We start from the raw sequence: 12,274 nt of genomic DNA on the forward strand, positions 1-12,274 counted from the left end.
CAAATTGGCCTACTAAGCAGATGCAGATTGGCCATACAATGCACACAGAAAATAATACACTTAATGAACCAACTATGCTGCATTTTTTGCAGTGCCCACTTACCATGTACATATTTCATTTATTGTGTGCACAGTATGAAATTAGTTCTTTCTGATGGGAGAAATCTAATTTATTTAAAATACATTTAAAATAAATGTTTTATTATGTGCTACATCATGCATCAAGTAATAATTCACACATAGTAGCAAATTGTATTCATTTCTTTGCTAACGAAGTTTGTATGCTTGTGCCACTTTTTTAACTACAAGCCATCACATTTAGCATGATTGACAGTTTCTTCTTGTTTCTCACTAGGATTATGAAAGGGATTAAAGAATAATTCTTAGATAGAAGCTGACCATATTTTCTGTATTTATTATGGAACTGCTGCAAGAGAACAACCCCTCTTTTCGTATGTTTGTCATCCATAAATTGAATGTTTTTTTGGAATGTAGTGAATGTCGCTAAATCATTTATAAACAACAAGAATAAAATTAGGGCTAGAACTGAATATCATAGCTTACTGTGTTTGAAATTCTCTTGTCTTTATGAATACGGATACATGCCGCTTTCTTCTTGACTGATTGTTTCTGTAGGTCCAGTTGTGTGCCAGTTCCACTACAGCTATGTGTTCTAATTGAGAATGTTGGCTTCTGATTTATCACAAGAAAAGCCTTTGGGAAGTCCAGCAGTATGGTGAATAAATGTGACTGTTCAATATGATACCTGCTGCAACCCTCACTTCAGGCCAGCAACATTTATTGAACTCAGATAAACTTCTTTAACAACAGATTAAATAGTCTATTAGTCCACAAAATTAAACAATAATAGTTCTCAATAGAAACTGATACGTAATTGTTCCTTATTGAATTTGATGAAAGTCCAAGCACTACTACCTCACTGTGCACAAATATTGAATGTATACACACACACACACACACACACACACACACATCATTCGAAGCAGTATGCAGCACAATCCAAAGTAGGTAAAGATAAATAGCAGTGATGGTCACAGTTCATAAGATGAAGCCAGATAACAGCAACCGAGAGATGGGCTGCTGCCAGACTGGGTTTTGCCATTTTGGGACAGGATATCAGACATATTGTTTTGCATTGTAGTGTCCACAGTGGCAGTCAGACTGCTATGGGACAGCAAGAGCCGCACCAGCAACATTCAGAACATTTAATATTTCTGGCACAAGCCAGCAGCTCGTGCAAGCCAGTGGAGCTGTACTTCAGAGAAGTTCCTTCATATTTTAGAGAGCTTGTGGGGGAGGGGGGGGGGGGGGGGGGGGGGAATTACAGGTATTGTAATGATATAAGCACAGTATTTTTCCTCAGTGTTTTTAGTAACAAAAACAAACATTTACTTAGTTCACTTATTTTCATAGTTATCTATCAACAGAGAACTAATGAGGCATAATTTTACACCCTTTTATTATTATGTTAGTTAAAACAGTGAAATTGAAATGGATATTCTTAAGAGACAGTTACAGAAAAGAACTTAAAAAAACTTTGACAAAGTGACATCAGATGACCCAGGGAAAAGCCCAATGAAATCCAATTCCTCTTGACCCTGGTTTCACCACATGAGTTCCTTAAACAATATTCTAATTTCAAGACCTATGCACAGTTCCTTGTCAGTGGAAACAGAAGCAGAAAGCCAAATGGAATTGTCTCAAGAATTTTCACGTTTTAATTTGTGTGTGTCATAAGATGAAGATCGTTCTGTGAACTCGTGATTAGCTCCAGACGATGAGCGATTGCCACCTCAATGCCTTGGATCATTAAGAAAAAAGAAAACAAATACATGTGGAAAAAATCTATATAATGAATGTGTTGCATTGAGTTCTGTTAAAAGTTTTTCTTCAAAATAATGTGTGCTAATTCAACTTATAATTAAATTTTCCCTGGGACATTTAAGTCTCCTCTTTATCTACGATAATGTTGGAAGGTGAAAAAATGAATTAAAATTTTCCCCCTACATTGGGGTGCTATTCCAATGCCGGAGAGCCCTGGCAACAGTGACAGTGTTGGATGTAATGAGGAAGTCCTGTACTATATGTAATCATATAGATCTTATAATTAAATTTTCCCCAAGATATTTAAGTCTCATCTTTATCTACGAGAATGTTAGAAGCTAAGGAAATGAATTAAAATTTGTGTCATGGCCAGGACCCAAACATGGGTCTTTTTGCTTACTAGGTAGAAATGCAACTGTGGGTGGATGGTAGTCACTAACACGTAGATTATTGCACATGGCTTTTGAATAACATCAATAATGGTTTGTTGGACCCTTTCCATTACATAATGGGTGATGAAGCATGATTTCATCTTTCCAATCATGTGAATTCACAGAACATGAGGTACTGGGCAATGGAGTTTGTCAGCAACCACTCCATAATGAAAAAATTAGCATTTGGTGCAGTGTAACAGAACTGTGCAGCTTTGGACTCATATTTTTTGACACTACCCTCAACATGGTTGCATATATGGAAATTTTTGATACATTTTTTTGCTCAGCTTACTGAATATGAAAGACAATACTACTTCTTCCACCAAGATGGGGCAGCATGCCGCATTTCTAAGGTATCCCTGGAATGAGTCCATAATGTCTTCAATGAGGAATGAACATTTGTGGCCACAATGTTTGTCAGATCTAACTACATATGATTTTTTTTCCTTTGGGGACACTTGAAGAGCAATGTTTATAAGACATAACACACGATACAGGAACTGAAAGACAACATCAGCTGTGAAGTTGCCACCATCGATATCTGAATTTTATGCCGGGTGTTTCTGAATACGCTTAGATGTGCACAGCCATGTATTGATGTTGCAGGCATCACTTTCAGCATCTCCTATAAATGTATTTTTCATTGTAAATAAATGGTAGGTCCATTTCAGCTATTTATTTTTGTAATTTCACTGTACTTCATTTATACGTACATGGGCCGCTTTTATTTGTGCCATTCTGTGTTAAGCCTGACACTCATCAGTTGAAGCACTGTACATCATAAGTCTGGTAGGTACAGGTGAACAGCAGCAGTGGTCATATTCACTTGTAAAGGTGAAGTTGTATTACAGCAACTTAGAGAAATTACACTATCAGGTGGCCTTATATTTTCCCACTATGGAATTCCATGTGACCAGCCTTAATCTTGGTGGTGTTCCTACCACAGGTGTTCTCATCAAGTGTGGGCTATGTTACATGTATTGATACATCCAGATCTGCCATTTGCACATCAGTCAGGATTACTAAACTATCTGTACATATGATTTACCCTATGAAACTATGCTGAAGAGGGTGAGTCATTGTTGTTGCCATATACATGCAGCAGTTTTGTTGATATTTCTTTATGTTTTAAAATTATTAACAAATAGCAGCTTAGTGATATATCATAACATTTTCATTATATACATTATTAATTTGTGCTTTACAAATTATTTGTAGATACCTGGAACCAGCATATCTTTTAGAACAACTGAATGGAAGCACCTTCGACAATGGTAAAAAAATTGTGAAATTGAAACAAAAGTCAAATGATTCACAGCAGCTTGTTGAAAAAGAAGTGAAAGTAGTGATGAGGGTGAGTGCCTACCTAACATTTTCAATAGTAAAGTTGAAAAAGTGATGTATGATGCAAACTTTCTTGAATTCAAAGTTTCCATTCTGTACTACTTTGCTGCATATTTAGGTTGTTAGAAGAAGTATGATTAAACATTTACAAATAAGGATAACGTGTGTTATTATTATAGTCAATTAAATTCACACCTCAGTGTACTGTGAGGGACAGCATTGTACTTGAATAGTCCATACAGTGGTATTAGCCAGAATGCGAAGGTGGTGTAGTAGATGACACATCTGCCTAGTAAGCAGGAGACGTGGGTTAAGTCCCAGCCTTGGCACACTTTTAATTCATTACTTCAGCCTCTATTATTATCGAAGATAATAGGACCATAAATCTACAAATGTTCGTAAAAATTTTTTCGAAATAATCTCCACAGTCTTTTTGTCAGTTCATCTTCACACACAAACACCCAACTTTCATTCCTCAGACTATCTGCAAACAAATTAATGAAGTTTTCACTGTAACCTCTTGTCCACATTAGACTTGACTTTCTAATGACGAGTACCTCAAAATCAGATTGCTCATACTATAGATGGAGAAAAATAAGGGTCATGGTCTACAAAATGTCCATCACCTGCAAGAGTGGCTTTAATAAAATCTCTTGCAGTTTACAATAATATTAGCAGGACAAATATTATCAAGTATAGAACAGTAAGTTTTACAGTGTAAATCAAATGATCTTGAAATATTGAAACACAGTGGTCACGTCATCCACCTATCCTATCCTTGTGTATTCTGTGTCTGTCCACTTTTTAAGCTAGTGATTTTCACAGCATTACCATTACAATTTCCATATCATTGTGAGATGATCTTTAAATGAATAAAAATAAATAAATAAAGGTTTAGTTAACTCTTGAATTTCCTGATGTGTGTGTTTCAGTATAGCATTTGATGCTGTTAGTATCTTATCAATGTGGGCCTTGAGTTACATCACAGCTCAGATCTTTTCTTTAGCTAAAAATCATGTCAGTCAGTGCATGCAGACGATAACACCAGTACATGGCTTTGGAGAAATATGGGGATGGGGTGCGCTTGGGTGACATCTGAAGTCAGCTGAATATGTTAGTCAGAGTTTTAATTGTTACATTGCAGGGTGGAGGGAGAGGGGGGCAGGGGAGAGATCAGGCTGTTACCATAACAGCTGGTGATGGTGTTAGTCCTTCTGTACACATTCACCCTTTGATGTGACACATTTTGCTCAGTAATGGGTGACTTGGGAATTGGCAGAGACTGGGAATGCTCACAGGCCAAAGGCTCAGTAGGGTGCAAACGTGTGAAGCAAGTAGGAAACTATGCCACAGAAACACACTTGAGCTTCCTGCAGCCATCTGAGCTAGTTCGAAAGCGGTCAAATTGTGGCTTTCTGTGTTATGAAAAGGTCCGTTGGAGAGTTTCCACATGAGATGGATGTGCTAGTCACATGATCATACTCACACATGTAGATGAGGTATTGGATGTCCACACAGCACAGACGGCCTCCAGGACTGTCATATTTTAAGGGCAGTAGTGGCAGATCATACAACTACTACAGCACAGACAAGAGGGCTTGTGAGCCCAGACATGTGAACACAAACTGTTGCACACCAGTTATTAGCAGTGGGACTACAGGCATGCACAGCTCTAGCCTGTCTTCCACTCATGCCTCAGCATTGCTGCAAGTGGCTCAATTCGTGCTGTCAGATCACTTGGAAGATGGAATGGCATGCCATGGTATTCAGAAAAAAAAGAAGGTTCTGCCTGATGCAGTTGTTGGTTGTTTGCATGAACGACGTAGATCTGTTGAGTACGGTCTCACGGAGTGCATTCATCCAAGACACACCGGCCCCACCCCAGAGCTTGTGGTGTGTGGTGCAATAAACTATAACTCTTGTCCAGATTTGGTGTTTCTGGAGAAAACACTAACCATTGCTTGGTATGTGCAGAATGTTGTTAAACCTATTCTTCTCCATTCTTAAAACAGGAAGATGATGTGTTTTCCAACAGGATTATGTTTGCTCACACAGTGCCCGTGAAACACACCATGCTCTGCTAGATGTGCAGCAGCTTCCCTGGTCAGCACAATTTCCAGACTTGTCTCCAGTCGCGAACATGTGTGATATGAAGGGATGAGAAATTACTCGTGCAACTCGTCAACCGACTAGGTCGAGCAGGCACAGAATAATGTATCCCAAAACAGTATATGGCATCGCCATGATTGACTGGATGCCAGAGTTAGCACCTGCATTACTGGCCATGGAGATTACACAATATACTTAATGGGTGTGTCAGTGTGGGTCAATATCTGGTTTCTCTGAACTGCTTATGCTATTGATCTGTAAATGTAATCATTTCACGTACTTCACTTGCACTGTTGCAACAGTAAATCTTGATTGAACTGGTAAACTCTAAAAGGGTGTATTAAGTACTAATTTTTTTCTGGCAGTATAGAATCCTCATATTGCCTGTTCAGGAAACACTCCCTCTCAAAAACCATCTTGTCATGCTGAAAATACCTGCCACTTAGTGGTTTCTTCATGTGAGAAAAGAGGAAGAAATCACTGGGTGGCATGTAAGGTAAGTACAGGGGTGAGGCAAAATTTTATAGCAAGAATAAGCAGCCTGTGTGATACAAGCAGGGCTACTATAATGGGGAAAATACACACCTTTGTACATTTTTCCACGACACTTCATCTCAATAGTCTCCTGCAACATCATCAGGAGATTTTGATAGTATGCTCCTATGATGGCTTGCCCCCTACAAACATAAACTTTTGGACTCACACCACAACAGTCCCAAAACTACACTCAGTATCAACTCTCCCAATGACATTGAGATCTTCTCCCTTTTTGGCAGTGATTGAATCCATGTTCCCATTTCTTGAAAGGATGTGAACAGTCATGGAGCCCAGCGGATAGCAATCTTTGTCACCTTGAAAATAATGTGCAAGATCTTGAAAACTGAGCCTTGACTTATATTCATTTCTTCCACTGTCACCTTGACTGTGATACACGGATTTTCAAGCACCAGAGCCTCCTCTTCTCATGTGATTCACTGTTCTTCACAGAGAGATGGTGTGCCCCTTTGTTCTTTGTTATGCAGACTTTTCTGACAACACTGAAGGTATCTGCACCACCTAACCACTGTCATATGATGGTGTACTGTTGCTGTTTATAAGGGGGAGTCAAATAAAAACTGAAAATCCATCAGAATGGGACCCTGGAATAGTTCCATTTAAAAGTAATCATAACATGTGTTGAGATGTTTATCTTACCCGGAGGCAAGATGATCAATTTCTGTTTCAAAGCACATGGTTGGCTGTGGATGGATCCACAATTGCACCCACTCTTGCACTTCCTCATCTGACTGAAATCAATGTCCATGCTTGTTTTTCTTCAGGTCACCACAGATGTGAAATCTGGGGTGTAAAGATGATGTTGGAGTGTTTCCCAACCAAACTGCTGAAGTGTAACCATCACCTGATTGGCACTGTACAATAGGATGATTCCATCTGACAGCATTCATGGGTGTTTCGACTTTATGGCATGTCGTAGTTTCTGCAGAGTGTCTTCATAGCACTGTGCATTCCATTGTGGTTCTGTGCCTGAGGAACTCAATGAGCAGAGGGACCCTCCAGTCAAAGAAGAAAGACAGGTGTAGATGTTGATTTCAGTTGGACAAAGAAGTGCAAGTTTGGGTGCGGTTGTGGATCTGTCAGCAGCCAACTGTGTTCTATGAAACAAGAATTGATCATCTCAACTCCCAGTGGTATAAATGTCTTACCAGGCATCATGATTACTTTTGAATGGAACCATTCCATAGTCCTGTTGTGGCAAATGTTTGATTCTCATTTGACTGCCCCTGATAGCACCAACTCAGCATGGTCTGTTACAACATTGTTCCCTGTCAAATTCAGAAAAGAAATTGACACACACCACTCCACTTTATCAATAGGTGACACCATTTTGTTATGGATCCTCTAGTAGTGTTCTGTGGTACTGTGGTGTGGGGGCTTTCACTGTTTATCAGTACTGCAGACATGTACCTGTGAACAAATGAAAACTTAATTGTATAACTTTATTTTGTTGAGGGGATAATTTGCATCTTTCTGAGTACCCCTTGTATGTATAACATCATCTTGTCTCTCCACATAAATATTGCCATATATCACATCCCCAATAAATATGCAGCTAGAGAACACATCTGTTCCCAGCCCACACCATGTAAAAATCTACATATCACCTTCCAGTGTGAAATGAACTTTGTTTCTATGTACCTTGCTTCTTGCAACTTACTTAACTTATCTGTTGTAATGCTCCTTCAACAGTAGGTGTACATCTGTTTTTTGATAATAACTATCAATTTTCAATGTTTCTGCATTTAGCTCACTTTTTTCTTTGTATATCAGACAATTTTTGCATTCCTAATTACTAAAGAAATTACTCAATGGAGTTCTCTGTACAAACTTTTAATTGTATTAATGAAACTGACAAAGTAAACTCGTGCAGTGTGTGCATTACAAAAACTGATTCAAGACTGTTTTAATGTGGTCTCTCCCATATCACTTAAATATAATCTCAGTAACATCTTTCATATTGGGCTGTTATTACAAACACGTTTTTGCTAAGATTGTAATTAAAACTTCAAAGATTTACAAAAATTGAGTTTAACATAAGCAGTGCCATGACATGAAGTATTTATTCTGATAATAAGCTTGTAAAATTCAATTACAGTATTAAGCAAAATTACCTTGAGCAGAAACTGTTAACAATGGTTTTAAGTGAAATTTATAGTATTGCTGAAATACAGTATGCTGCATGATACTAATATAATTTTGAAATAATTTCATAACATATGTTTTACAGAATCAATAACTTTTGCATTAGGAATCCGTTTTATTTCAGTACTAGAACCATTTGTGTGTTGATAATAGCAGAAATAATTTATAACCAGATAATTACATAATTATACTGAATGGGTTGTTAAAAGCTATTTACATGTGATGTATGTAACAAATTAAAGTTGAAAAAACAATAAATACATGAACAAACAAAGTTAATAGGCGCTCATAATGAGTGAGTACTATACACTACCTTGATATCATAACCTTCAATTGATATGACGCACACTGTGGGAGTCACCAGAAGAACATCTGTGAATGCACAATGAAATGCAGTACTATTCTGTGGTAATGAGTGCAAGGACAATCTGCTTTACTCTTTGATTTTTATAAGTATTCTTTGTATTGACTTATGTTTTTCAGTTAATTGGTGTTTGAACTTGAGTAAATAAAAAGTTATTGCTTAACTACTACATTGCATCTCTTCAACAGATGGAGATAAGCTGTAGTTGACTAAAACACCTTTGGTATCAGAACTGTGGTTGATGTAGTATTATATGGTTCTGTGTGTGCCACTCCATTCTGCCATGTTATAATGTCCTGAGGAAGTGTTTCTCTCTTGAAGTAATATAACAGATAATTAATATGGAACATGTAGCTTCTTTACTGCAAAAGTATGACATACTTACTATTGTTACTGAATTAAACATTCTGTCCTGTTGTGTGAACGTATCACTAAATAGTCAGCATGCAGTCATATTAAAAGACAGATCAAGTTAACAGCCTTTAAATTGACTTGTTCCATGTCACTATTATGTTTAGTGCAAGTGACCTTTAGAACAAAAAACAAATGAACTGTCTAAGAAAGAAAGCATTTGTATGTGTTTGACACTTGTTCTTATGTTGCAGAATGGTTCTGTAGACCATCTTCCTGGGACTCCGACTGATGACTGATATAGGCAATGTGAGGAGACTCGAAACAATGACAAAAACATATACATGCATTCTACAGTGTATGCAAGATTTCGCAGTTGTGACTAGCAAGACAGTGGCGTCATCATTATTTATCTCTTGAAACTGATATGTGTCTTTCACTAAAGGATTTCATATTACACACAGAGATCTATCATGGATATTAAATGTGTAATTCTCAGTTCAGAGACAGTCTCATGAGAACACCAATCCTGGATTTTCCATTGTTAAATTGAAACATTTATGTGAGAATGTATTGTAGAAAACTGTTCATCATAACTGTTTTCCAGTTATTGGTACTGGTTAAAAGTGTGATGAATAAAATCAAATTCATGTGAATAAACATTATACAGTACTTATATGTTTCATACTTATTTCATTTGTAAGTATGAGTAATTTTGAGAAGAAACATGAAAATGAGTTGTGAGAGTAAATATCTGATTAAAAGGAAAATCTCTTACAGAAATGTAAAAATATGCAAACAGATACATGGGCTGGCCAACGCTTACCATAGCTCAGTACAGCCAACAGTCACACAAAACCAATGAAAATAAATAAAACATAACTTTGGGGAACTTGTTGCTTCGTCAGGTAGGAGAGAGAGAGTGAAGAAAAGGGAAAGAAGGGAAATTGATGCAGGTCACTCACACTCTAGATTATAAGGTAAGAAGGGAAAAGTAAGCAAAAATTGAGTAAAGGGTGTCAAAGGGATGGATATGTTGCTGATTTACTGCAAAAATATCACGTACTTACTTTTGTTATTGAACTAAATATTCTATTCTGTTATACAGTTTAAGCAACAGACTATTTTAGCATATGATGTAAGTTTATTTTATATATTCATTATTCTATATTGTAATGATATTGCAACAACCACAAACCTGTTTTTAAAGACATGCTAAGGATAATCATGTGCTCTTAGCACCAGAGCCAACTACCAGTGGTAGCTACTTGCTTTTAAAAATACCCATCTGCTGTTGTCACATAGCGCTTGCATATGGCATGTCCACCTGACAGAAATATAGCCGAAGAAACACATGTAAAGTTAGTATGTTATACTATACATATCTACTTGTTTTTTTTTTTTTAAGTTATGTAGTTTGTTCCTAATGGTCTGCTTTCATTTTATGTTTTACAGATTATGTTGATGACAATAGCCAAAACTGGTTAGTAATGAAATTAAAATTGTGATCTCAGTGGAACATTGTAATAAAAAAGTGCAAAAAATGACTGCAGCCACTTACTCTCACTCCATATCTTCAATTTAAATTTTGTTATAAAGTATTGTATTGGTCATAATACCTAAGATGGCTGCAATTCCTCCATTAGTGCCTTCATTATTTGGAAACTGAGGCAGTCTTTTGAAATAAGAAGCTTTTTGTTTCCTTTGAATCACTAATTGGTTTAAGCAATAAAAAACTTTCTAAATTTATACAGTAAACAGGAAGAACTGATATGAGGTCTGAGACCTATTTAGGCAGGTCACAAATAAAGTTTCAAATTCTTTTCACAGTGCTGAAGCTTGCTCCTGTGTACATCACTGTTCATCTCATTGGCTAAGAAAGACAGTGGAGCAACTCTTTATTTGCTCCCCTGCTCATGACATGCAGCAACATTATTAATTATTTTTATATTTGCACTCTCTAAAAGACTACCTCTTTCCCCTCTCCGAGGAGTGGAAAGAGTATCTGGTGCTGCCTGTGATGGGCCAGGAACTGCTTCTTTGCTCATCAAGAGATGCAATTATTTGTGACACAATGTGACATGGCACAACAATCAGTGGCAACTTATGTTAGGTTGTATGTTACATCACTAATGTAGGCAGTTGCTGGACATAATTGATGAGCAGGCCAAAGTTAACTGAATTCTGCTGATCCAGAACTAAGAAGCCCTCATTCATCTTTTTGTGAAAAAATTATATTTGTGTACCATACAATTTACAGTGAATCAATGTCATACTGTGTGGAAGTGCCAGAGTTAAGGAATAAATTACATTTTTTATCAAATTTTCCTTTTGTAATTCCTTCAATTGCTTAGAGACTTGCTGATCATGACTTGAGGTGGTGACGGTTAATTTTTATTGCTATGTGTTATCAAATAGATTAATTTTTGCCTACAGATAACTAATACTAAACATGGGCAAACCTAAAAACAAATGTAGACAATACAATGTTGATTATTTGAAGTTTGCCTTAATTCAGTCATTATCGGGCAGATGATTACCTGTGTATGTTTTAAGTAACTATGTGTTAAATAGCAGTGCTATGAAACCATCCAAGCTTAAAGTGTCACCCTGAAAAATAATAACAGGTAAACATTTGAAACACTTTCAAATATTTAAAGAAAAATTTCAAACAAGACCCACAATGGGCAGCATTTTCGTTTTGATATCACAAAGAGATGCTGATGGTTTGCAGGTGTCTTATACTATCTTGCTACTTACAGTGAAATCTGGAAGCTGCATATATCAGGGAACAGTTAATTTTGCCAGCCACTGAAGATGTTTTAAAGGCTCATCATCAGGATTTCCTCCCAGCGAGCTGGGTAGGAACATTTTAAAGACTATTCTATATAAACCTGCCTTGATATACTCAAAAGAATTCCTTTGGGCAACAACTTATTTCAAAGACGTATTGGTGAAATGTGTTGTGACATTGAAAGCATCTTGCAGTTATCTGCAGGTGATTCATTTCTCCACACAACTGGGCAGATCAGCTTTACCTGGTAATGAAGAATTATTATTGGCATTTTTCCCCCATACAAGGAAATCCATGAAAAACTGCTCTTTGCAATAACTGTGACAACAGACA

The 12,274-nt window shown here is 36.9% G+C and overlaps 1 protein-coding gene across 1 annotated transcript in view; it reads left to right on the top strand.

Moving 5' to 3' along the window:
- Positions 1–9,819, top strand: part of LOC124619798 — a 424,654-nt gene extending 414,835 nt beyond the window's left edge. The window contains exons 33-34 of the mRNA XM_047146390.1: positions 3,498–3,633; positions 9,402–9,819. Of these exons, the coding sequence (XP_047002346.1) occupies positions 3,498–3,633; positions 9,402–9,446 (181 nt within the window). The 3' untranslated portion in view covers positions 9,447–9,819. The remainder of the gene's footprint in view (positions 1–3,497; positions 3,634–9,401) is intronic.
- Positions 9,820–12,274: the final 2,455 nt, after the last annotated feature.

The sequence above is a fragment of the Schistocerca americana genome, chromosome 6, assembly GCF_021461395.2.
Source record: "Schistocerca americana isolate TAMUIC-IGC-003095 chromosome 6, iqSchAmer2.1, whole genome shotgun sequence".
NCBI lineage: Eukaryota > Metazoa > Arthropoda > Insecta > Orthoptera > Acrididae > Schistocerca > Schistocerca americana.